The sequence below is a fragment of the Polyodon spathula genome, chromosome 16, assembly GCF_017654505.1.
Source record: "Polyodon spathula isolate WHYD16114869_AA chromosome 16, ASM1765450v1, whole genome shotgun sequence".
Classification (NCBI taxonomy): domain Eukaryota; kingdom Metazoa; phylum Chordata; class Actinopteri; order Acipenseriformes; family Polyodontidae; genus Polyodon; species Polyodon spathula.
The window spans coordinates 15,640,684-15,667,796 of record NC_054549.1 but is presented as its reverse complement, the minus strand read 5'-3'; the positions used below and the strand labels follow the sequence as shown (position 1 = coordinate 15,667,796).

Sequence of the window (27,113 nt, the reverse complement as noted above, 5' to 3'; positions counted from 1 at the left end):
AAATATACTGAAATAATTCAAAGAATATTCAATATAATTCAGACACTTATTCTAAAATATTCCAAATCTATTTAAAAAAAAAACATATGGAGATATATTTTGAAACATATTCTAATATATTTCACAATACAAAGTGTTTTGCATTACATTTTGTACAGGTTAACAATGTAGTGAGCCAGTCCAGTTCTAATTTGCCCCTGTGTGTGTGTTTCCTCCTCACATTTCACAGCAATCCCTTCAGCTCCACAGAATGTCATCTCCAGCGTGAACGAGACCTCCCTGATGCTGGAGTGGAACCCCCCTCGGGAGACGGGAGGCCGCGAGGACGTGGTCTTCAACATCATCTGTAAGAGCTGCGGGGCGGGCCGGGGATCCTGCACTCGCTGTGGGGACAACGTGCAGTTCGTACCTCGGCAACTGGGCCTCACAGAGCCTCGGGTCTACATCAGCGACCTGCTGTCCCATACCCAGTACACCTTTGAGATCCAGGCAGTCAACGGGGTGTCTGACCAGAGCCCCTACTCACCGCAGTTCTCCGCAGTCAACATCACCACCAACCAGGCCGGTGAGTCACCAAAAGGGCAGGTCTTAGGCAGGAGCAAAGGACAAGAGTGCTCAGTCTTCAGAGTGTCCGTAAATAAATATATTAGGGTCTTTTTAATTTTTCTATTAACTGTGTTTTCGGTTGCAACCTTTTTGTGTGAATTTTCAAAATATAGATATTTAGTCTATGGTAAAAGCCTAATGTGGGCCTTGGCACTAACACAGGCCCTTCCAATACAGTTGTGTAGCTTTTTCACTAGATCCAGTACTTCTTTTCTGACTCTAGGTTGAAGTTTTCAGTCAGAAAATCAGTTATGTTAAAGTCCATTGTAATATTTAGTACTAACAGAAATGTTAGAAAAAAGGGACAATGTTGTAGAATTTTAAAATGTAAATTTGAACTTTACCATGACATAATTATAACACAACATACAAAACGGATCCAAGCTTTCTACTCTAAAGTGTAATTTATAGCTGTGGTTTACAATACAAACGGAGAGCAAGGTTCCAGAGTAGGGGTCATGCAAAAGAAGAGATGTGCAGCTCATTTTGATAAGCATTTTGATTCACTTCATTTGTACCCGTGTTGGTGATGAACTAGATGAATAAAGCACGGGAGAGCTTGTCCCCTCCATCCAAACACTCTGCCAGTGTGCAGGGGGATCAGGAGCATGTTGTCCTCTATTGTGGGAGGCAGCACCAGCAGACCTCCTTGTCCTTTCAGCATGGTCTTTCTTTCACGTGTATGTTTCCTCTGCATTTGTGCACCCGAGTTTTGAACAGCCCCTGCACGCACTGAAGGCTCATAAAGCCCTTTCTGATGAGTCCATTCACAAGAACCGCAGGAGGGGGGGTGGGGTTGCTTAATTGGTGCCCGATTACAGTGTGGACAGTCTTTCATTCTTTTCTTCCACTCTCCCCCTCTTCCCCGGTAGTCCCTGCCTCTCCTCATTATCCCTGGCAGCTGTGAAAATCGGATTCTCTGGGAATACCGGGGAGGGGGAGGGGGAGAGTAAAAAAACAAAAAATACTTGACAAGTAATTGAGGATTTAGAACTGCTTCTGTTTTTCTAAATGTATTTATATAGTATCCAGATTAACGAAGTTCAAATACTAGATACAGTACATAGTGTACCACACCGTATAACAAACCTCTGTGTTTAAGATGTATTGCACAGGGGGATGGTTACGCATTTCGGCTCGGGTCACAAGTGAAATGTGTTTCGTAGAATTGGCAGCCTCTTCTTGTAAGATGCACAGGACTGAATGGCAGGCAGGGGGTACAGGTCAGGGCTGAAGGGCGCTGTCTCACAAGCAGGTCGTTGACAGTTTCCTGCTTTCTTGCTCCCTCTTACCCCCAATCCCCCGTTCCTAAAATAGCTCCCACTTTGTTTATTTGGGCCTATTAAGCCAGACTGAGGCCCCAGTTCCCTCAGTCAGCCCCGGAACAGCAGCAAAACAATGAACCAAACAGCCTAAGACTGGGATTTGGGAAAATGTAAGGCCCTGCTTTGCCTCAGCTATTTGCCTGTCAGTTTGGATTACAGAATCACAGCCCTTGGTGCAAGACTGCCAGAGTGGGGACTCAAAGGGCAGTATTCCCCTCACACCTGCCTTCATCTCTGGGCTTGACCCCAAACACAGGGCTGTAAATAAGGTCTGCGGAGAAGGAAAGGGGGTGGAGGCCCCATTGTGTTTTGTGTGAAAGCGGAAGGTTATATAAACACACTGTTACACTGAATTAGTTGGTACTCTTTTTCAGAAATGTATTTGCATTGTATTCTTTATTGGAATGTGCTATTAGAACGGAAAAAATACCACAAAACAAATCCAAACTGTTGCATTGTTGTTGTTTTTATTGTGTCTTTATTTATCAGCCAGCTGTTTTCCTTCTGTTCCTGCAAAAAAGACTCTCACACTAGAGGTTCTCAAGTGAGCAGTCCTTTTGCATATTTATTTGTACTGGCATATCCCACTATTTATTCCCATTTTTGGCAATAAAACCATGCCTGTTTTAAGATATGCTACAATGGAATTAAACAGATCCCAGAGTGGACTTTTACAGTTCAAATTGGTAAATGGACAAGGGTCTATAAGATGGAATTTTGCTTACAGAAGTTGTTTCAGCTGTAATGGAACTACCATAGGGTATATTACCAGAAATTAACTGCCACGTTCTTAAAATGTGGGCGTGTAAAGGATATGATACACATGGAAGAAATAAGAATTTGGCAATAGTTGATTACACCCAATGGTAGTTGAACTAAAGGTGAAACAACCCATAAAGAATTTCGTATTTGGCTGATAAAATTGTAATAAAGTATATTTTACAAACAGTTATGTATCTACAGCTGCGACAATAGCATGATCGCACACATAATCACATTATGATAGCATGATAGCATGATCGCACATATAATCACATTATGATAGCATGGTTCAAATGATATGTCAGTTCAGACTACTGTGGGTTAGATCAGTGAAAATCTTTTGTATGTGATTGTATTCACTTCTGGTGATGAATAAGATATATTTATTAGAGAGCAAGTACATTCAAATTTAGTGGTCTGCTGATCACTCATGGGCCCATATGTATAAAACTTACCGTCTTCTTTATCGTGCCAGTAATAGCGTTTAACATGCCAGCATTTCATCAGGTTATGCATAAACGCCATTTACCATAAAAAAGCATCATTCATCGCCACGTCAAAATAACATGCCCTTAGAGACCAATTTTCTCATTAACATATTATTAATCTGATTCATAAATCTGTATTGCGTTGTTAATTGACCCTTACCGGCATCATAATTAAATGTGCCTTAGACCAGACGGAGAATGAGATACGTCTTAACGGTATAATTTCTTAGCATAATTTCTTTAAGCTTATAGCAATAATGAAAAAAAAAAAAAAAAAAAAAAAAACTTTTGTTTAATAATCCAATATTTATGTAATTTAAGTATTTTGTTATTTGTAACGCATACATTAAATTGCATTGTTAACACGTCTGAACAGAATAGGCTAATTACCGGTTGGAAAACACAAATCAGGTTTGTAGGCTATTCATTGTCTAAGTGGGGAAAAAGTCAGGCTTCTGTGTGCTTGTGTGGGCTGTACATCAAATATATTGGAAGATAATCCTCCCAGAATGACACCGTAGATTTGAGCTGCGACTTGACCCTCTGAATTACTCCTACGATGTGAGCAGGAATCAATTTAGCAGGAGCACATTTACTCACCTTTAGGGAGAACAAGAATTAAAAACAAAACCACACACACTATTTTTTGTGCCTATATGGATCACTGTCTGTGCACAGAAAGCTAGTACTGCACTCTACATATTTTTTAGTAAATTATATTTTATAAGTCCCGCAACACGTATGTGGGTTTACTTGATGACTCTCCAGTGCCTTCTACGTTCTTGCGCGCTGGAAAGGAAGCGTATGCTAACATTGGAGGATCCTTTTCTTTTTGTCAACCAAAAATAAAATATCATGAACTTGAAAGAATTACCTTTCTGGTGGTCACAGTTCTTTTTCAGGAAGGCATGCGCATATATAAGGTATATAAAAATATCAGAATTTTTTTAAATCAAAGTGTACACTGCCCCTAACCTCTCATTCGCGTCAAGCACCTGTGTGTGCAATGTATTCTTTTTTTTTTTTTTTTTTGAAAACCTGACATCTCGATATTTTGGACATCTGCCTTCAACGTGACAGTGTAAACAGACAGTGTATGCCATTGTATCTTAAGTAGAGAACACAACTCATTTGCATACCTCCAACAGTTGGTTAGATACAATCTCTTGGTAACAATCCGTGGCAGTAAATCACATCTAAACCCATTAATGGCGAGTAAAATAACCAGGCAGTTGTTTTATAAATGGCTGGAAATTACTGCTATCTTTTCTGCATTAGGACAGGGTGTTTGAACCATTCTGATTGTTCCTTATTGCAATTACTATGTAAATGACAGACAAGTAGAACTGGACGCGAATTATCAAAAATAATTATAGATAGTTAGATAGATAGATAGATAGATATACCGGATTCACAATTTTTAGGTGAAAGTAAAATTTTCACAATCAATTTCCATTTTTTAATATTCATGAGCAGATAATGCCTGAGGGAAAATATGGCAAGAAGTACTGCCGAGAATTAGCTTATAACTCAAGCATGTTTTTGTATTGAACATTTTCAATGCTAAAGTGCTACTTTGGATGTTATATATATATATATATATATATATATATATATATATATATATATATATATATATATATATATATATATATATATAATTGCAATAGGAATCCCTTGGAATCATTGTAAATAGAATTATTTTTTAAATTAATTATTGTAGTTGAGTCTTGTACTAGGGGATGCACCAGTGCAATAAAATGTTTGTCAGCACTGTAATTTTTTTATAAAGTGTCCTGAGTTATGAATAAACCCTTGAATACATTTTTTAAAAGCTGCATGTAGACTGAGGGTAGCCCATATTAACCTTATAAAGGGGTAATAGTGCCCCTTTAAACAAAAGCCTTTCTGGTCCCTAGATATTCCAACTAAACAGTCGTTTAGGCTCTATTAATAAGGCTTCCAGGCATCCTCTAAAGCCTAATTTACTCTGCTTGTGTGAGAGCTAGATTTGATGATTAATTACACTGCGCGCCTGCAGGAAGGTGGAGAGGTGAGTCAAAGCATGCATGCTCCCAGTTGATTAGGGAAAGCGCATGTGTTTAAACATGCTTTGGTAAAGGGGAATTGTCTTTGTTTAATCAGATGTTTTCTTATTTCCTTGATTTGTAATAAAAATACTTTTAATACGCTTTTTTTATATGGTTTCTTTGTGATGTGATTTACTGTAGACGCTGACGCTCAGATTGGCTGAAATATCACCTGCAGTCCGTAATCTGTAAAAATGTATTAAACAGACAAGAAGAAATGTATTGGATAGGTTTTAGGGATCTTAGAATAGTTAATAGGTAATATCTGTGTGTAGATCACAGTGAGATCTAGTGTGTAGATCACAGTGAGTGCTAGTGAGATGTTACTGCAGGAGTGTTTCTGCATGATTGTGTGTGTGAGTGTTATTAATTACTCATTGCTAGTGAATTCCAATTCTTAGGAATGGCTTTATCTCATATGCTTCCATTTCAGGTGCTGGAGGGTGATTTATGGTTTAATTTTCTAATAAGTTGCTACAGCACAATGTTACAGCAGTGTCTCAGTGAGCGTTGGAGGGCAGGGAGGTGTATTCATAGTTTACTTGTACTCAGACATTTCCTCTGTCAGTGTGTAATGTATATTTGTAATCCTATACTTTTTATGGAAACACTTATCATTCTAGTGTGACCCCGAGACTCGCCACACAGGCTCGCTCGGGTTCTTTTCCCTTCCAAATCATGACCCAACACACAAAATTTGAATTTTAACCGTTGACACGCACTTTAAATTATACAAAATAAATAAAACAAAACAAACACCTAGCTCTTTTGGAGCACTGACTAAACATTTGTCAGGAACCTATTCTAACAAAGCCGGATAGCTAAGCTGTTTTAATATAGTATTTGTAAATCTGTATTGAAATTAAATCTAGCACCCCTCACTTGCCGTTTTAATTCAAAGCAGGTGTCAGGTGAATGATAACATGCAAATATCCAACTGCACAGTTTGTGCTGGATTCTAATTGTCCATCCTCTATACAGTGCTTCGCCTGTATCCCATCCTCTGTGCAGACACCACAGACACTAATACAAGTCTGTCACTGCCTATGCACACTAGAACCTCATGCATCTCGGAATATCCCTTAATTCAGAATATCCCTTAAATCAGAACTGTATGCAAATTGTTACAGAGACAGGTTATTCAAATGAACACTGCTTAGGTATGGCAGCATAATTTTCATTCAAAATGATTTGAAGTTTCTCTAAGCCATGAGTAAACTGTATTAAAATATTCCTATATTCATTTTCATTAATGTTAGCAATTTTATTTATTTTACCACTACCATGAGCAGTCACAAAGTTATGAAACCTCTGTAAATAAAACACACGTGATACAACTCATTAGCACGTTTGACTTTAAAAAATATTTGTGACTAAAGCAGCAAATTACAACAGTTTACAGAGATCTAAAATAAATCATATCTTGGTAAAATGAGTCAAATGTTTCGACTATGTACAGTGCGCCATTCCAGATGGTGGGAGAGAACAAATATGTTTCAAACTATTAGCGGTGCTAAGAACAGGTCAGCTTTATGACAGAGCTGGTGGGAAGGTGATTTATATATAATTAAGTACCATCTCTGGCGAGGCATTAAATACGGAGTCACTTCAGAATGGGACCCTCAGTACCTTCAGTAGTAAGGCCACCACATAACGTTTTGTTGCCCCCGAACCCTGTTCTCCACAGTAAGTGTAACGCAGTCTGCACAGAGGTTTTTGATAGAAGTGCCCACCAGTGCCATGTCTAGGGCCATTAGAAGCCCAGTGCATTGCTTTTCTTGTTTGGGAAGAGTCAGCAATCTATGTCATAAACCTTTGTGGGAAATCGGGATCCAAAAATCTACTGTGATTGTCTGAATAATTTTTGGTACTGCTGTAAATTTGGTAGCTGCTTCTCTCTTTCTCCTCGTCACACCCTTCGGAAATAGTTCTTATAAATAATGGAGGGTTCTTGAGTTTTCTGTCTGCGGTGACACACACATGGTACTGCTGCCATTAGACAGCAAGTGAAGCATGTGGAGCCATATTAAAAGATAGGGTACCACATTAACCTGGTATCACTTCACTCCGAAGACAAGATAAAACAATAACTAGTACCAAACCATTAAACTGCCCCTTCCTACAACTGAGCTTTTGTGTATTTTGAACTGTAGTTTTCTACTGTTAGAAAATGTGCTTCAAAATAGGGCCCACAAAGTTAGCATTCTGTGCTGCACATATGAAAGCTGGGACTCTGTTAACTGTAACACAGGAAGTGAATAGGTTGAGGAAATCAAACTCCATCGAACATATAGGGTTTTATTTGGAAGGACAATTTTCAGACAGGAGTACAACTGTTTACCAGCATAAAACTACTGAAGCATATAACAGCGGTGTGAAAAATCAATGCAGATTGTTCTTTCTGTTTTCTACCTTAACATAATTGTATTCCACTCTATGCATAATTGCACTTGTCTCAGTGCCCATAGTCTTGTGGGAAGACAAATGGGCTTCACCTGATAGTGAAAATAAATCCTAGAAAAGCACGACAGCACACCAGTAAGGGTCTTAATTGAGCTGATCTGTAAGAAATTGATTCTTATTGCATTGGTTGTTTTGTATTCTTAAAGCACATCAATGAAGGTATTGCACAGCTATGCATTTTCTGTCACATATAGTTTTTATGATTCCAGCCTAAAAATTAAAATCCAATGTTTGAAAACCCCCCCCCCCAACATCTTTATCTCCCCACTTGCTGAAAATTGTTGATTCTGCTGAACTGAAAAGCAGATTATAGAGCTCTAATAATTACAGAGAGTAAAGCCAAATAAAGACTCAGTATCTGTCCTTATGAAAGTCTGCCTTACTGATAGGACAAGCTTCTTTCCTGTTATCTTACCCAAGCAAACAATCTCCCATTGGTTTTCGTTCCATTTCAGTTCCGATTTAAAGGAGTTATGGAAGATTTTGTCGCTTGGTGCTTAGGGGGATTGTCCCAAACACTTTTATATGACTCATCAGCTGTACAAAGTGGTCAGCAGCTTCCCAAACAAGAAAAGCATGGCAAGTTTCAATATCCAATCGCAATGTGGAGGAATTCTGCAACATAACTGGGGAACTATGTACTGCAGGGCATATTGAGAATAGCAGTGAATCTGGAACTGACGTCAGTTTGTGTAATGCTGTAACTGCTCAGCTCAACAGTGCTTTCAGTTAACACTCATAACTATAAAAACACCCACTAGTGGTACACTTAGAAATACCAAAAATAAACTTTTTACATTTCAATAGCAAATATTTTGATTAGAAGTCTTTCACATTGAAAAAGTTGAATTTTGAAAAGTTTGTTTGAGTATTTCTAGCTTTCCGCTTCAAAATGATTGAATAACAATATTGAAGACTCTGGTCTGTACATTATCTATGATTATGAAGTGACTAGAACTGTTGTTTTTTATTCTTTGACTGTAAACAGCAAAGAGCAGCTAATTATTCTGCTTTGCACAGTTAACAGTCTAAACAGAAAGGACATTTCCCTCTCACTTTGTATTACTTCTAAAATAATTGTTGCTTTCAATAGTGAATTTTACTCATTAACCGTACATACCACCATGGATAATGTGATATCAACCTGATAACCCTAACACCCCTTCTCTTTCCACTCACTGCCTTCTCCCCCCCTCCTCTCCCTCCTTCCACCACTATGCCTTACCCCCTTTCCCTCTCACCCTTCACCATCTCTTCCTTTCACCCATTTTCCTTTACCCTCCCCCTTTCTTTCACCCCCTTTCCATTTTTCCCTCTCATCCTTTCCTTCCTTACCATGTCCTTTCCCCCTCTCGTCCTTCTTCTCCCTGGGCTCTGTGGGTAAGCTGAGCCCACAGATCAAGGCTTGTGCCTAGCACTCAGAGGTCTCTTCACTTACAGCGCTTAGACCTGCTGTGTCTCACTTGATAAGCTCGTTTAATGAAGTTGCCTATTGTGCCCAAGAGATCCTCCGGAAAAATCAATAGACTCCTGGGCTGAGCTCGACAGCAGGCTAGAGGAGCTTGGATGGAGATATAAATCTGCTAGCTCAGATTGTTCGATCTGTTTTCAGACTGGTTTTGTTTCTGTGTTTTGTTGCTCTTGAAATGTTCCTGACGCCCCATACCCTCAACCTTTATTCATAATATTTCTCCTGCCAGCATTTTGCATGCTGGAAACCTATATACAGCAGATTGTCTGCATATTTGCTGTGTTTAAGGTTGAAGTATCTGCTTTCCTTCAGCTGCTCAAACCCACTTCCTTCCACGCTGCAGCCCAGTACTAACCACTGAGCTACTCAAACCCCTTACCTGCCACCCTGCTGCGCAGCACATTCTCTACATGAATCCTTTTTACTTTGTGTTGTCATAGAAACATATTCCCTCCTTGTGCCGCGTAACCACTTAGCACAGCTTCCCACAGTATTCTTCCTCTATCGTAAGAAACTAGTTCCAATAATGAATGCCATAGTTTCCGATTACTGTTGAAGCAGGAACCATAGCTTATTGACAACTTAGCACTTCTTTGACATGTATAACCAATTTATTGGCTAATGGAAATACACCAGTAATGTTACAGAACTATTAACAAAATAAGGAGCACCTTAACAGGTGTCTAGGGTTTATTCCACATCACAATACCACCACAATTTGGCTTTCGTCTTTGCTGGAGGGCGGCTCAGGACTCAGCAGTCTGGGACTGTTCGGGCCTGATTGAGATCTGGCCTGACAGCAATGTCATTTCCCCTTGTGAGCACTAAATTCAAATTCTGAATCTTCAGGTCAAACGGTTAACAGTAAAGCTGTAAATGAACGAACTAGTTTTGTAACATTTTCTAGTTTTATTTTACTTCAACAAAAATGGCGCCAAACTGTTGATGGTTAAAGTGAGTCTCTCTGTATGTTGGTTCACAGACCTGTGGCATGTCATGTTTGTGCCCCTGTGCTTTTTCATGTTGATTCCTAGTGGCTGCTGTTCATTCTCTTTCTTTGTTTTTGTTTTGTTGCCTTGTTTTCTCGTCGTCACCAACCAAATTCCTCCGCTTGTCCTTCCTGTGACCCATCCCTCCCCCTCTCGCCTCCATCATCCAATCAGAGCGCAAGGAACACTCCAATGAAATGCGGACTGAAAGAGGTCAGTTAAAATCATGCATAGGGGTTAGGGGCTAACTATAGATGTAGATATTTTATCCTGAGCTGATATGCCTTAATCCCTACATCTTCCCTTTCAAGTTTTGAGTAATGTCTTCATTGGTGTTATGCAGAACAACATATTAGCTGCAACATTTGTCTACTTGACATATAGATTACCCTCAGAATTTATGATTGAGTGAAGTTATGGGAGAACACAATTTTTATAATTAACTCATTTTTTTCTATGGCGGTCTGTTGGTTTGAAAACCATTTGTTTTTGTTAAGGGTAAGTGTTGCATTGCATACTGTTCCTGTCTCTTATGCTGTACATATCAGTGTATTATTCTTTTTTTCACAAATATCAAAACAATCAGGATTATTTTCCTTGCTCTCTTTCCTTCTCTTTGTTATACTTTTCTTTTTTGTTAATGGTGTCGTACAGCAGTCACCATTGCAGAAAAAAATGTTTTTGAAGAACAATTGGTAGACAGATAAATTTTGGGTGCCCTGGCACTAGTGGGAAGTCTTTAGAAGAGAGGAAATCTCTTTTCTAAAGAATCTGGAGGGTGGTGTATAATTATACTGTATAGCGGACAGATCTATTTTTATTAAACCCTTGACTTGCAGCTCTGAAATGAATTGGAACTTGTTGAAGCACATATCACGTATGTTATAATATAGGAATTAGAATGTAGCACACCCCTGCTTCCCGGTCTAACTGTTTGTAAGTCGTGACGTCATTAATAGTATTTCTGGAATTTCTACAGGCATGACAACTGGCGTTAGAGTCATGGAAAAATACTCTGAGGGGAATCTTAACAAATTATCGCGTGAGTTTTACACCAAAAGGATAGTGCAGTGAATCCTGAACTAAACAGACACCAAAAAACTGAACAGGTGGCGGTTTGAAGAGCAAGCTTGTAAGCTCTGAAATAATTCAGTTAACTAAGATGTTCTTCTCCTTAATCGCTTTGCTTATCCATTTTTTTGCAGTCATCACTGCGTGGTTAAAGTAATTGTAGATAATTCTGTAAATCTTAGTCCCTTTGCACTGCTACAGATGTCTCAAATGTGCAGTTTAAAATAAATTTATACTACACATGTATTTAAATTTGAATTTTCAAATCTGATTTCTGGTGCCACTTTAGGTTAAAGGAAGCTCACTGTTTCTATGCTTTGCCTTATTCTTGGATTATCTGTTTGTACTGTACTTGTGTTTCCTAGGTCACTTCACCTCTTTTGGGTAAAAGCATGTTCCTGGCTGAAAGCATGTCAGCTTGACCCAGGAGCGTCCCAGGAAGTACAAGACAGTCTGAAAATACATGTTTGCTACAGCGTTGGCTTCTTTCAAAACTGCAGATTTGAGACGTATAAAATAAATCGATTTGTTGAGAAATGTTACGGGACTGTTTTGTTAGCAACAATTACTTTAAAATTCAGAAGTCTTCTAAGAGAGGTGGAGATGAATGGTTACAATCTGATGTACCTCCTGAACTGAGAGAGAAGACATGGGGGGGATACTTGAAAAAAGTCACAAGGGTGTGATAAATTAAAATTATACAAAGTGAATCTTCACAAGAATACATTAGCTATTCCAGACACATTGTTCTTTAAGACTGCATATTCAAAGTGCACCTCACTGGTATTGATGAAAGACGCTGTTATGGGGTTTTCTGGCTGATAGTAGCAATTGACCATGTGGTTCCAGTGGCAGAGCAAACAGGTTTAACTGTACTATGGTTAATAAGGGTTTAATAAAAATAAATTATGTGTAAAAAAGCATTCCTTATAGTTTAATCCCACACACATTGTGCATGCTGAAGAATAAATGAGCACAGAACCGTCACTGCCTCTCAATTCAGTGTTAGCTATCTTCCATGTCACTTTCCCTGTGTTTTTGTTCTCCTCAATACTGTATAGTGTCAGTGGCAAATGCAGTCTGTTTGTGAATGGTCCTCTCCCTTGAAACTTCTTAATAACAAGCAAAACAGCTTCTTCAGGGCTGTTTATTACTGCAGTCTTGTCGGTTTCTCTGGAAAGCAAAGGCACCAAATGGAATCTGAAGGGATCTATGCAAACTTACTATTGTGATGATTTAAAGTCTGTTTTGTGAATAAAATATTCATGACACTGTTCATTTGTTGAAGATGCCAACGCCAGTCTAGAACAGTTTAATGAATATAAATCTGTGTTTTATTCATAAAAACAGAATTTAAATTAAATTCTTTAAATTGTTGTAGTCATTAAAAATAGACTTATGCAGTATGCCTTTAATGCCTTAAAAAATAACCAGGAATCGTGAGGTGTCACACTGACTGCCAATCAGTTTCTTGTTTTCAAACCAGTCACGTTTGCCTGGTCATTGTATTATATTCCTCTAACTAGCAGGAATTATACCTTGGCCCAGCAATGACAGCACAATGGATCTGGAACACTTATTCTAGTGTTCCTGATATGGCAGCACACTTTCTGTCTGGTACTCCGATGGACCATGGTATCAACAGATTTCCAGCAGGCTTTATGGATAGTGTTGGTATGTCAAAATATGAAACAGCATTCTATCCTACAGTAGCTACCCAGGTGCTACCATTGCTCCATAGCCCAGAACTGTTGCCTTCTCATAGTCGTCACACTGCTGTTGATGCTGAAAATAAGGTGGTTTAAGCGCAACCAACATTTTTGATGTTTGCAATGTGTACAGAAAGATTCATTAACCAATTACCACAACATTGCTGTTTTGAACATAAATTACAAATTAGCTTGTGTACTTTCCTCTTTCTCTCTCTCCTCCTACCTGTCTTCCATCCTTCCCCCTCTTCGTCTACCCTCCTCCCTACTCCTTGTATTTCCTATGACTGTATTTTTCTTCACCCCCTTTCATGTATATGCTATCATCTCCCCCTTCCCCTTCCTTAACTCTTTCTGTCTCTATACCCCCTTCCCTCCCCAGCCCCCTCAGCAGTGTCCATCATGCACCAGGTCAGTCGCTCAGTGGACAGCATCACGCTCTCGTGGTCTCAGCCCGACCAGCCAAATGGAGTCATCCTGGATTACGAGCTTCAGTACTATGAGAAGGTAAGCCCATTGCCCTGCAGTGCTGCTCAGCTGTAGTGGGGAATTGCTACGATGAGGAAATATAATGGTTACTGTGCACCTTCAATTGCTGGTGAATTTATGTATGCTTATATTTAGTTTGTTCTTCTCTTTCTGGGCTGTCTCTTCACCTATAGTAACGGTCCTCTCTGTGTCCTACAGGAGCAGAGTGAGTACAACTCGTCGGCGATCAAGAGTCAGACCAACACTGTGGTCATCCGAGGGCTCAAGCCCGGCACTATCTATGTGTTCCAGGTCCGAGCGCGCACAGTGGCAGGTTTCGGGCGCTACAGCGGGAAGATGTACTTTCAGACCATGACTGAAGGTGAGGAGAGACCGGGGCAGCTGGAGATGGATTCAATTAGTAGAATACGATCTAAACAACTGATCACTATACAGCTCAGGTTCATAACTTGCCTGATCATTGATTGTTCAGTGATTATAACAAGCTAAGAGATAAGTAGAAAAATTTATATCAAGGATGAACTGATTTAAAATGTTCTAAATATACCACTTGGTCTCTGATCAGAGGATACTCCCACTCTGTAACTGAGTTTCTTACATAAATCCAGCATCTGTTCGTATTGTGTTGCTCAGCTATCAAACACCCAAGTCGGCCAAGGCTCATTCACAAATCTGGCCTGTACTCTCCGGAGCTGTGGCCTTCAAAGGCATTAAATATATCCTTCAAATGGTGAGCACTAACCTTGTCCTCCAGGGCAATAGCTTCTTGCTCTGTATCGCTGTTCCACTGCCTGCTGCCCAGGCAAGGAGAAAAATCTTTTCCTTCTGCCTGCCAAAAATGAGCAAGCTCACGCGCGGCCCATATGCTCTGCGTCTTCGGGCTTGAAAAGGCAGGCAGAACCTTCCATCAGCCCTGAGAGATCCCTGCCTGCTCCTGATTATCAATGACCTGATAATCACAGGCTGCTACCACTGCCCTCCTTAGCACTTACATGAACAGACCTACGCTGGGGTGGGAAAATCTGGCCATTCTGCCTATGGAGAGTTCTGCCCAGAGCGCTCTGTACTGCTCCTGAACTTGAAGTTTTCAACTCGTGTAATTTAATACTAATCAGTGAAGCACAATCTTTCTGCAATTTTAAGTATAAATGCTCCGGTAAACATAAATAATAATTACAGAAATCATACTTTGATTGAGTTGAGAGGTGCTGCAATGGACCTGGGTATAACGTGGCGCTATCTGCTTATTTTCAGAGGAGTATAAAACCAGCCTGCAAGAGAAGCTTCCTCTCATCATCGGCTCTGCGGCTGCCGGCGTCGTCTTTCTCATCGCAGTGGTGGTCATCGTCATTGTCTGCAACCGGTGAGTCATTCTGTAACACCCTCCACAGCAAGCCCTCTGTGTCAAGCCAGCTGTGAAAACTCTGGCTGTTCTTGTTAATACATACCGTTTAGTGACGATAGGTTAGACAAATAACGTGAGGGTCAGCCATAATTGGTTTGCTCAGGCAAACACAAATCACATTCAATTTGATTGAAAATATTTAGAAAAATCTTCTAATAAAGGAAGTTTTTTGGCCATAGTACAGCCTTTACCTTAGGTTTTTTGACCAGCCTGCCTGGTTTTTAGCTCAGTATAATTGATGGGAAAGAGCACTGTGGTCCCAGGCCTGGTGTTAGTATGCTAGGCCTCCACAACCAGTTAAGCCACATTTCTGAGTAGCAATCAGTCTCCATGTGCCAGCCCCTGTTAAGATGGTAGCACGTTGCTAGTAATATACTGTGATAGTGTGTGTGGGAATGTGTTCCTCTGTCAGGGTTTGCTTGTTTAGCAATCTGGAGGAGTTTTATAGCTCTTTGTGTTTGTGCCCAGGAGGAGGGGCTTTGAGAGAACAGACTCGGAGTACACTGACAAGCTGCAGCACTATACCAGCGGCCACAGTGAGTACCGTAAATTTCTCTGTCTGCCTGTTTCCATATTTGCCAGTCTGCCTGCTTGCCTTTGCATCTGTCTGCCTGCTTGTCATTCTGTCTGTTTGCCTGCCTGTCTGTCTGTCTCTGTTTGCCTCTGTGCCTGTATGTCTGTCTCTGTTTGCCTGTGTGCCTTTCTGTCCATTTGCCTGTATGCCTGTCTATCTCTGTCTGCCTGTCTACTTACCTGTCTAACTCTATCTGCCTGCCCGCTTCCCTGTCTGCCTGTCTATCTCATTCTGCCTGCCTACGTGACTGTCTATCTGCCTTTGTTTGCCTACCTGCCTCTCTGCCTGTCTCTGGCAGAGGGGCAGAGATCTGTCTGTCTGTACGTCTGCCTGTCTGTCTCCATCTTTCTCTGGCTGTCTGTCTGTCTGGCAATCTATCTAAAGCTAAACCTTACCCTAAATTCACTCAGCATGAAGACAGCACGTTTCTTCCTTCTCGCCTGGAGAAATTGAATGCTTTGACACATTTCTACAGAGACTTATTTTTGTTCCCTCGGCTTATCAATTTAGACAGTTTTGACATGGCTTAATCAATAGTATCAGGTTGCTGCAAATGCTGTGTTTATGAAACTGCGGGAGGGCAGTGAAGGTGAACCCAGCTGGACGGTGGCCATTAACAGCTACTGATATAATCTCAGTTGCCTCCCACACTCTTATCTGGTAGACATTCTGAGTGAGCCTGTAGGCAAACGAGTTAGTGCTCTGGAACTGAGGAGTAAGCTTTAGAGATGCCTGGCTAGCTGAGTGTCAGTTCAATCTGTCTTACTTCAATTACTATGATACTCTTAAACCCCACTGGGTCACAATGTATTTCAATCTCTCAGCTCTAACCACTATGCCAGCCCACTTCCTAGTCCCTCAGCAATATCCACTATGCCAGCCCTCTTCCTAGTCCCTTAGCTGTAACCACTATGCCAGCCCACTTCCTAATCCCTCAGCTCTATCCACTATGCCAGCCCTCTTCCTTTTCCCTCAGCACTATCCACTATGCCAGCCCTCTTCCTAGTCCCTCAGCTCTATCCACTATGCCAGCCCACTTCCTAATCCCTCAGCTCTATCCACAATGCCAGCCCTCTTCCTTTTCCCTCAGCACTATCCACTATGCCAGCCCTCTTCCTAGTCCCTCAGCTCTATCCACTATGCCAGCCCACTTCCTAGTCCATCAGCTCTAACCACTGGGCCACATTGCACCAGAAGGTTGTATGGGAAGTTCGCATTTTAATAAATTAAACAATGGCGGGATTTAGACCCAGTGCTGTTTTAGAATAATTGAATACACCCCTTTATGTTTTCCTTTCTTTCCAAGTGACTCCAGGAATGAAGATCTATATCGATCCATTTACATATGAGGATCCCAACGAAGCGGTGAGGGAGTTTGCCAAGGAAATCGACATCTCCAGCGTGAAGATCGAGCAGGTCATCGGAGCAGGTAACTTCGGCCGCTACGCTGTTTCCATGTCTACTAACATACTTGATGCCTTTTTCCAAGTCATGTATTTTATGCATTTATTTTTGCATAGTGCTAAACCAGATAAATGAAAACATTAAATAAATAAATAGGATTAATGAAGATTACTACTTTGTCACCTTGGATAAAGGCACCTACCAAATAAACAAATACCCCACAGCATAGAAACATCTGCATATACCGAATTATTATAAAAACAAGAAAGAACCAAAAGTTGTTCAAGGTCTGGTGCTAATAAGAGAAAAGGAAAGGGATTTTGCAGCTCCTTTAAGGCACTTACCTGTCCGTATCCCCCTCCAGGTGAGTTTGGAGAGGTATGCAGTGGCCACCTCAAGCTGCCAGGGAAGCGAGAGATCTTCGCAGCCATCAAGACCCTCAAGTCGGGCTACACAGAGAAACAGAGGCGGGACTTCCTGAGCGAGGCCAGCATCATGGGCCAGTTTGATCATCCCAACGTCATCCACCTGGAGGGGGTGGTCACCAAGAGCAGTCCAGTCATGATTATCACAGAGTTCATGGAGAATGGCTCCCTGGACTCATTTCTGAGGGTAAGAGAGAGACACTTGCTCAATCACCCCCCCCCCCCCCCCCTCCCACACACACAGAGCTGGTTTCACAGACCCTGATTAGCACTAATTTTGGACGACTTAATATTACCTTAGTATGTCATCTTATTGTCTTATATTTCAGATTTGCATTAAAGTCTTGTTGATTACATCTAATCCTTTTAAAAATATCTACAAAGTGATTGTAGTGGCCTACTGTAACCTTGTTTTAATTTTATTTTGGACTCACATTGGGCTGTAATCTCAAACTTGTTTTTCTAAACCAAATTAAAGTACATATGAAAGTATGCTCATAAAAGGTATATACACCCGTGCCACTTGCTGGAGACTTAATGAACAACAACTCATGAAGTTAGATATGCTGTTTCTATTATGAATGGGATGCAGTGCACATCACACAAATACACACTGGTCTTCAGATTGTTATGGCAGTTTATACCTCTCTGTTTGTCACAAACCCCTGCCTTTTAACTACTGTGCCACTATATAGATTGGCTAAAATCCTTAGGAGATCCGTCTTCCACAGAAACGACAGGAGGCAGCTCAGCTCCCAGCAATTGCAATTTTCCATGCAAGTTGTTTCATTTTCAAAAACAAAAACCATTCAAGAACCTGCTGTGCTCATAAGCTGAGGAAAGAAGACATGCAGTGAAAGGGAGATTGATTGGTATAAACCTGAACAAAAAGACAAGAGTGAGCAAGAAAACAGGGAGGGGACAATGGAGAGAAGAGTAAGAAAGCATGGGTGCCTGGTACCGTGACATTTCACATGCCTGTTATTGTGCAATAATTGTCTTAAAGATTGGAAAATGGACTGCTATGGATTAGTTTTGTTATGGTTTCTTTTGCCATTTTCTTGACTAAGCCACAAATTTCAGTTTGAAAATTAATCAAACAGATCAAAGAATGACGTGAAAGAAACGTTGTAAACATGGATGCAAAACACTTGGCACCTTTGTGGTCGCACCAAGAAAGAGTTACTCAGAGAGGTGACTCTGCCTCTGGACTGCTGAAGTTAAATGAATCTCCCCTCTTCTCCAGGTATTTTTTATTTATAGCCCGCTCTGTCGAATGCACGCAGGGCCTGGTTTTATACAGCCGCTCTCACAGCTGCATTGAGACTGCCAGCTGAGCCTGATGTGAACACGCAGCATATCCACACTCTCAAAGGAACAGTTGGTCAAGAAAATATTTGGACAGCTCAACAATTTTTCTTTGGAGCTTAATGAACAGAAATTAGCTGATTAACACCAAATATACCATATAGCTGATTAGTGTTGATAATACCAGTGTTTCAGCTTCCCCTGTGTAATGTACTGATTAAGTGTTCTGTAACACAGATGAAGGCATTACTGCCTAATAAGTTGTCACCAAGAGGTTTTATTGTACTGTACAATTAAAAAAGATTGTTCAACACTGCAGCATCAATGCTTGCTCCAGTGCAATCCAGACTTAAGTCTCACCAGGATTGTTCTTGATGTGTTGCAGCAAAATGACGGTCAATTCACAGTGATTCAGCTGGTGGGAATGCTGCGCGGCATCGCGGCTGGGATGAAGTACCTCTCGGACATGAACTACGTGCACCGTGACCTGGCCGCCCGCAACATCCTGGTCAACAGCAACCTGGTGTGCAAGGTGTCCGACTTCGGACTGTCACGTTTCCTGGAAGATGATACCTCCGACCCCACCTACACTAGCGCTTTGGTAAGAGCCTAACCCCTAAACCTTCCATTGAAATATATATAAAAAAATATTTACAATCAACAATCAGTTGATTGATCAATAATATCCTAAGCATATCTTTAATACGAGTCCTATATGATGTGGAATATGACTTGTAAATAATTTTTCTGTTGCTTTTAGATCAATCCTCACCTGCTGATTAAGCCTATCGTAATCACCTTGATTTCCCAACCCAAACAAATCATGTGACATTGTGACCTTTCAACCCTCTTTGCCCCATCTGCTCTGTACTATAAAGCAGAAGGCAGTTTGACTGAATGTTTGAAACACTCTTTCTCTCTTGCGTGTAGGGCGGTAAGATCCCCATCCGATGGACCGCCCCTGAAGCCATACAGTACAGGAAGTTCACCTCAGCCAGTGACGTCTGGAGCTACGGCATTGTCATGTGGGAAGTGATGTCCTATGGAGAGAGGCCGTACTGGGACATGACCAATCAGGATGTATGTATTTCTGCCTGGAGGCATAGGCTCTGTGTGCTTGTTTGTGTGCGTCGCTGTGTGTATACTTGTGTGAATTATCAGTGAATTATCAGTGAATACAAAATCTGGAATTGAATTTAAATGAACAAGCAACACATTTTCTGTAAGCCTTGACTAAGTCTCCTTTAAGGTCCAAAGAACATATAAGCACTGGAATTTTAAAAATCAGAACCAATTTATTTGAGTTTCCTTACCATTGGAATCCACTTATAATGAGTCTTAAACCCCCTTTTTTTATTCATAAAGGTACCTGCACAGTGAAAAGGTTAAGAATATGCAGCCAGGGGTCTTGCCATGCTAACTATGACTCAATCTCCATGGGGGTTTGGAAGAAGGGGTCTGCTCTCAAACGCCTCATCTCCAAGTATTCAAAGTCTCTGGACTCTCAATTAAAAGTTAACCTTTGCATTACCCTGTCGAACATGTACCTCCCATCCAATTAAAAGAAACATTTAAATCAGGCAAGGGGCACTATAAATATTGAATAACCTGTCAGTATAAGATTTTTCTTTATTTAGGATCAGAGAGCTATTCTCGACACCACAGCAGATCTTAATTGTATCTTATTATCAAGGTGTTTTTTTTTTTTTAGAAGTGTGTATTCTGATTGAGTGTTTAACTGTTTCAATACTAAAGACCTCTAAACAGTTCTAAGAAAAATCTCTCAGAATGGCAGAGTGCTAGTGCAAAAAAAAAAAAAACCACAGCAGATTTTGTTGTCTACTTATTTCCATACACTGTATCCATTTAATACATTATACAGCAGAACCACAGGGTTACAAAAACATGGGAAATTGAGGATATTCATAATGCTTGGAACTCTGAAATGTGTATTTTTTTCAATGATTTAATGTACTGTAAAAACCAGTGTATAAGTCGCACCGGTGTTTAAGTCGCCCCCCCCCCCCCCTTTTTTTTTTTTGAGAAAATTTCAGGAAAAAGCCTATAGGTCACTCCGATGTATACGTCGCTCCCCCCTTTTTAGGACCCCTTAAAAATACCTAGAAAATAGACTTACACAAAGGTTTTTACAGTATATGTCCTCTCTTGGTAAAAGCTCTATACCTTTAAAGCTTTAACTGGTAAAATCCACAGCCTGACTTTTACAGCAGCCAGAAGCCCTGTTTCTGGTTTATAGTGGTGTGTTGTTACACAGTTCCTAAGTGGACCTTTGATGTTCTGCTGTAGTACTTAGTGCTGAAAGAGTTATGGGTGAATTACCAGTCTTTGTTTGGAATAGTCTCAATATTAAATTCAGTTCAGTGTATCAATATTGAAAAGTCATGACCAGTTATTTCGTAACCATGCGTGTAGAGCGTGCGTTGCAGTAACGCTGCCTCCCTGTCTGCCCTGCAGGTGATCAATGCAATAGAGCAGGACTACAGGCTGCCCCCGCCCATGGACTGTCCCAGCGCCCTGCACCAGCTCATGCTGGACTGCTGGCAGAAGGATCGAAACAACCGGCCCAAGTTCGGCCAGATCGTCAACACACTGGACAAGATGATCCGCAACCCCAACAGCCTGAAGGTCATGACCCCTCTCTCCTCAGGGTAAGAGCGTGGGACACTGCGGATCAGAGACGGAACATTTAATACGCTACTGTAAAGGAAACCAAGTGCTACATTGGAGAACTGCAAGCCAGAAAATTGAGTACAGTACAGTGAACTTAGTACTGGGGACCTGATAGCCAGCTTATTCTATACACGACTGTATAGATAACTATGTATTTTACTGGGGTCTGAGAGCCAGCCAATTACGTAGTGTATCGAGAGCCAGCACATTCAGTACAGTGCAGTACGGAGAACTCGAAACTGACCTGAGAAAATTCAGTACAGAGAATTATAGAGAATACAGTAGAATACTAATTCAATATAGAAACTGATTAGGTTGGAAGTACTTTGCTATACAGCACCAAAAGAAGGTATATTTTACCATTATGCTCTGCAAGTAAATGTTAGAAATAGGGTGAATATGAAACAAGAAAAAATCCTCCCAAAATCTTGCCTCATTAGCAGATGATGGGGTTTACGAATGCTGATCTTAGTACAGTACCACCATCACTGACATTTCTAAAAGTGGACTTTATAAAAACCAAGGTCTAGAACAGCCTGTATGAGTCTTTTTAGTTTATTTTAATGGTACATCAAATTTAAAGTTTGTATGCAATTTCCATCCACTTAATTTTCATTTAACATCAATTCATTTGTGGTTTAGTGGCGAGTTAAAAAACCTGACCTGGTTTAAAGTGCCTGTAAATTCTGGAGCCAGCTGGCAACCCTGAGGTTGGTTCACTTTGGCACATAGGGATGTGCATGGTTATTGTTCTGAGCCTCGCTGGGCTGACATCTGTGTTGTTTGCTGTGCAGGGTCCATCTCCCTCTGCTGGACCGCAGCGTCCCAGACTTCTCCAGCTTCAACACCGTGGATGAGTGGCTGGACGCCATCAAGATGGGCCAGTACAAACAGAACTTCGCCAGCGCTGAGTTCACCAGCTTCGACGTGGTGTCACAGATGACCATGGAGTAAGAGCCAGTCTTTTTAATACCTGTATCTAGTGTAGGCATTAGCTGAACCATTTGTCTACTTAAATTAATTTAATGTTTGAATGTTTGAAGGTATTTAAACAAAACAAAAACATTTTACGACTTTGTAGTTTCCATTTCATAATTACTTTTTCAAATAAAAAATATGGCCGATTCAAATTGGCAACTTAAAATCCATCACTATGACTAGACTTTCTGAAATGTAGTCGTTAGCCTGTGGCCAATGCTCTATGTACGTTCAAGGTATATCCTCTATAAATACCTAAGTTAGTTTTAAAGGACTTTTTGGAGTACACCGAACTTCAGAGGTCACTCATCTGTGTTTTTCCACAGCGATATTATGCGAGTGGGAGTGACGCTCGCGGGCCATCAGAAAAAGATTTTAAACAGCGTGCAGATGATGCGAGCCCAGATGAACCAAATCCAGTCGGTTGAGGTTTGACGCTGGAAAGGAGAACCGAACCCCGAGCTCGGACTTCCTAGGAGATCTGTCTCTCTTTCTCTCTCCTTCCCCTACCCCCCCCCCATCTCTCTCATCTGAGACACACCAGAGCCCAATTTTCCTTGAATACCAGCACAGAGCTCCAGGAAGACAAAAGCTGAGTCTTTTACTATGAACTTCTGCAGTTTTTTTGTTGTTGTTGTTGTTTTGGATTTTTAAATAAAAAAAATAGCAATTAAAAATAATAATGAGAATATATATATATATATATATATATATATATACACAAGAAAATGCTTCCCTTTAAAAGGGCTTTGAAGATGAAAACGGGAAAGTTAAGGTGCCCCCACATCCTCTTTTCCCAAACATTGTTTAGTCTTAAAAGCAACGCTCTGAAAGGATGAAGACAGCGTTTCCTACTTCTGCAAATGGCAACTGAGGGAGACTGAGCCCGCTGCTGTCCAGTTTGGAATTGTTTTTTTTAAAGTGTTTGAGCATTCCTGGTATCAATGGAAAACGGTCTGTGGAGGCTTCAATCCAATGGATCTCTCGCATTTCTTGTTGGAAGAAATTGCCAGCTGAAACACAAAAAAATGTTGAAATACTTTTAAAAAAAGAAAAAAAAAGAAACGAGGACTTTTTTTATTTTCCTCGTATTAAAATAGTCTCTCTGCCTGTGTGGATACTGTGATGTTTCTTTTTTTTTTGTTTCTGTTTGCATCATTAATCTTTTTCAATTGGAACTGTGTTTTTTTTTTTTTTTTCTTAAGTACATCCCAGCCTGCCAAATGGAACTTCCCTATGCACCTCCGATGATGTCATCCTTCTGTACATATCAAATGCACTCAGCATGCTGTGGTGCCATCGCTTGCGTCCCGGCAACATTGCCAGACCCCAGTTTTGTCAGATTCTAAAATGGATGAACTAATTTGAAAGAGATAAAAGTGTTTTGTTTGCTTATTCTTTGAGGGAGGGGGGCAAGCAGGGGTAGATTGCTCTTCATTATTGTTGATATTTTTTTTTTCAAATGTTAGTTTACATTATACAGATTCAGTAATACTTCTTCCATCAGACCTTTTTTTCTCCACAAAAACTTATATAAAAAAATGTTTTGGGTGTGCTTTTGCTATATTGTTTACATAGAAGGACCCCGAGTGCACATTTTTGGTCTTCAATCTATATCGAAATGATTCCCTTATTTTGTACCTTGCTGTTCTGGTGCTTGGCCTAACTTGACCTACACAAAATGGCCGCCCCTTCAGCCAAGGAGCCAGAGGTTGTGAGCATGAGTTAGGAGTGATTTCACTGGGAGCTTCAAGACACTTTACAGAACACTGTGTTCATGTGTTTTTTTCTGATTATTATTTGTTTTTGAGGTAACTTTACCTGTTTTTTGGGTTTTTTTGAAAAATAGATGTTTTTATATTGAAGTACTTAAGATTTTTAATACCACCTATAATGACAGTAATGTAATTTTGACTGGACTAGATAATTTTTTTTTCAGGTTGGGCAAACTTTGCAGAATTGATGGTAGAATCATTTTATATGCTGTAATTATTATTATTATTATAAGAATAAGTTCTAGGGAGCACAGATGTTTTACGCACCTTTCCTTACAGGAGGGTAGAGGGGTGTATTAATTTAAGATAGTCGGGGTGCTTCAATGTAGAGAGCTATGCAGGGGGAGGTTTGAGATTTTTGTCATCTCTAGCACCGGAATGCAGTCCCATAGAAAAAAAAAACATGAGAACTTTAAGGTATTATGTAGGAACATATATAATCATAGTGTCTGTCAATTCATAAACTCAGACCCTCAGTGCTGGGCTGAAGTGAATTCTTATAATTTCATAGGAGTCATACTATCCATGCATGTTATGTTCAAATAGGTTTATTGAGGAAATAATACAATTTCTTTCATGTGGAAAATAAAGAAAAACCCTAGGAATACTTATGTATGATCATTTTTTATGATAATTATGTTTATATGACAAGTGTGAAAAGAAAGTAAGTTTTGTAAGTAATTCTGACATTTACATTCCTAGATCAAGCTCTGAATCTGCTCAGTGGTGTCATTCTGTTGTTGGATTTGAAGGAATTCAAGATTCCAAAATGAGATGCAGTTAAAAAAGAAATTCAATCATTAATGTTGAATATAATTTATTAAACAGATGGAAGGATACATGCATATGTTCTTATAAACTCTTATGTATGTTCATGTGTATTTTTCCTATGGGCTGTTCGTAAGCAGACGCTTTCCAGTGGGCGTAGGTAATAGGAACACAGTACTGGTAATTTGTGAAATGGAGACACATATTCTGACACTTGGCTTCATGGTTGCACAGACCGACTGGGAACGACAACATTGTTGCAAATGTTACTGTAACTAAATAGATGGAAATATTACACACAAAATAAGTACACATGCATGACATGGAAAGATTTTTGTTTTATATTATAAATTATGTGACAATGTGGTCCAATATGGTAGTTTTGACTTTAACTGGGGGCGGTCTGTTATTATAACTAGTTTAAATAGTTTGATCTTCTGCACAAAGGTTTTCTCAAACCCAATTGCTCAATAGCGCCCCCCTGCTGGCAGTGATGGGACTGGAGCAGCTGCAGCCTCAAGCCAGTTTATGGTTTTACCTAAACTTGTATGGCATATCTGGAAGTCCTATTTCCTTGCACTTCCTAGAGTTGGGCAGCTATCATCTGTATGTAAGAAGAAGGATGATAACCAGTTTAAAGGAGATCACAAAGCATGACCCATGGTCATCAGTAGTTGCAAGCAAGAGTGAATGGGCTGGATCATAGGGATTCAGAAGCAAAATCAAGTCTTAAGGGATCTACTTGTGCTTCCAGTGGTAGGGATCTGTCTGCACTTCCAAGGCCCAGCCTAGATTTTGGGAAATCTATCCCTTATGCTTCCTGTTCTAAAATCAAGGTCTCTTGTCAGTTTATTTATAGGCAGCTTAAAAGTCATCAAACAGCCATGAACGGCACTTCCCCATTCCTGTCTGTCCGCCTGTCCGTCCAGCTCTCTAGGTCTAAGGGAGAATGGGGCTAGTTTGCACTTAGGGTTTTGCAGCCTAGTTATTTTTTGTGCTGTAAAAACAAAATCATTAAATTCTTAAATCTTTTTAGTGAAAATCAAAGGATCTTGTAACCCCAAAAAGTCCACCCCTTACTCAGTTCTAACCTCATGATTCAACTCCAACAGAATGCCTCTATAAGGTATAATGCTGTTCATCAAACTGAGCACCATCACACCTACCTGAGCTGGCCTCAAGACCGCAGCCTAAAAAGACCCAGAGAAAAAACGGTCATTTTTCTACTCATGAAATAAATATTAAACTCATGAAACCTATTATGCCACCTTTCCCTCTGCCACTGGGAGTTGAAAGTGATTTGAAATCTGACCCATTAATTTCCATCAGCAATGGACCTGTTTGAAATGGGACTCTGTCAGTCCCAGTTCGTGTCTACAACTTGACCTTCAGGTAAACCCAGCAACCTAATTAGTGTTCACTACTAAGGATGCTTTTAATCCTCCAATTGAATGGAAATCTTAAAAAAAAACAAAAACAAAAGGAATTAAACACAAACATAAAAGCAATTTTTGACCTTTGTGTATGTTCGGTTATATAATGCAGAGGGAACTGGCAGCAGGCAGCCCCAGTGTGATACTGGAATTAGTTAAGATTGAGTTTGACAGGCTGGTTTCATGGTGCAGTTGGGAATGGGGTTTGCTTCCTTGTTGACCATGACTGCTACTGGTTTATCCTGATCAGGATTGCTGGTAATTTGGTTAGTTTGCTGGTTTTCAACCAGTCATGCTGGTTCAACAGATTGTAATCTTGGTTCACAAGTTGGTTAAGAATAGAACACTTTAAATTACCTTTAAAAAGTGTTTTTTACACTCTTAAATGAATACAATTACTGCAAACCTGTGCAAAAGTTTTACTTACCAACTGGGTATCTGGTAAGAATCTAGAAAACCTGTGTTCCAATTCTCAACCCCAAGAAGGGGTGTCATTTTATACTTCAGTTGCTTTGTTATTTAATTTTGTACCCAGCCAAGCTGGTTATATACATGGTAAGAATAAACAGATTTTTATTATTTGAATTTCTGTAAATACATCAAATTGTAACTGTGTTTGTGATTTTGGTATTATAAAAATGTAGATTTTTCCATAGTTAAGAAAATATGCAAAAATCCAAATTTTGCAGCCACTGTCTATGAAGAATCAAGGTTAAACAATAATTCAAGTGGATAAACATTTCAGTGAATGCCTTCATATGTGTTGTGAGTTTTGTTGAGTATTTCCTTCAAATAACTGTAACAGGGTTTATGATGTACATATTTGTTAGTGTAAAGAAACCATTAAAGGTTTTAAATTAAACTGATGAAGGCGGTATTAGTCTCTTAT

General features: G+C 40.1%; 1 protein-coding gene across 4 annotated transcripts in view; it reads left to right on the top strand.

Annotated features, from left to right (window-relative positions):
- The window catches only part of LOC121329232 (ephrin type-B receptor 2-like), a 112,515-nt gene extending 89,609 nt beyond the window's left edge, over positions 1–22,906 (top strand). Inside the window, exons 5-17 of one of the 4 annotated variants that reach the window (XM_041274712.1) lie at positions 230–565; positions 10,369–10,407; positions 13,357–13,481; positions 13,662–13,824; positions 14,718–14,826; positions 15,340–15,404; positions 16,749–16,871; positions 17,211–17,458; positions 18,965–19,180; positions 19,510–19,659; positions 21,055–21,248; positions 22,065–22,220; positions 22,575–22,906. In XM_041274712.1, coding sequence (XP_041130646.1) covers positions 230–565; positions 10,369–10,407; positions 13,357–13,481; positions 13,662–13,824; positions 14,718–14,826; positions 15,340–15,404; positions 16,749–16,871; positions 17,211–17,458; positions 18,965–19,180; positions 19,510–19,659; positions 21,055–21,248; positions 22,065–22,220; positions 22,575–22,683 — 2,033 coding nt within the window. In that variant the 3' untranslated portion in view covers positions 22,684–22,906. Of the gene's footprint in view, positions 1–229; positions 566–10,368; positions 10,408–13,356; positions 13,482–13,661; positions 13,825–14,717; positions 14,827–15,336; positions 15,405–16,748; positions 16,872–17,210; positions 17,459–18,964; positions 19,181–19,509; positions 19,660–21,054; positions 21,249–22,064; positions 22,221–22,574 lie in introns of all 4 variants that reach the window. The other 3 variants (XM_041274711.1, XM_041274714.1, XM_041274713.1) reach the window with 3 other exon arrangements.
- The last annotated feature ends 4,207 nt before the right edge of the window (positions 22,907–27,113 follow it).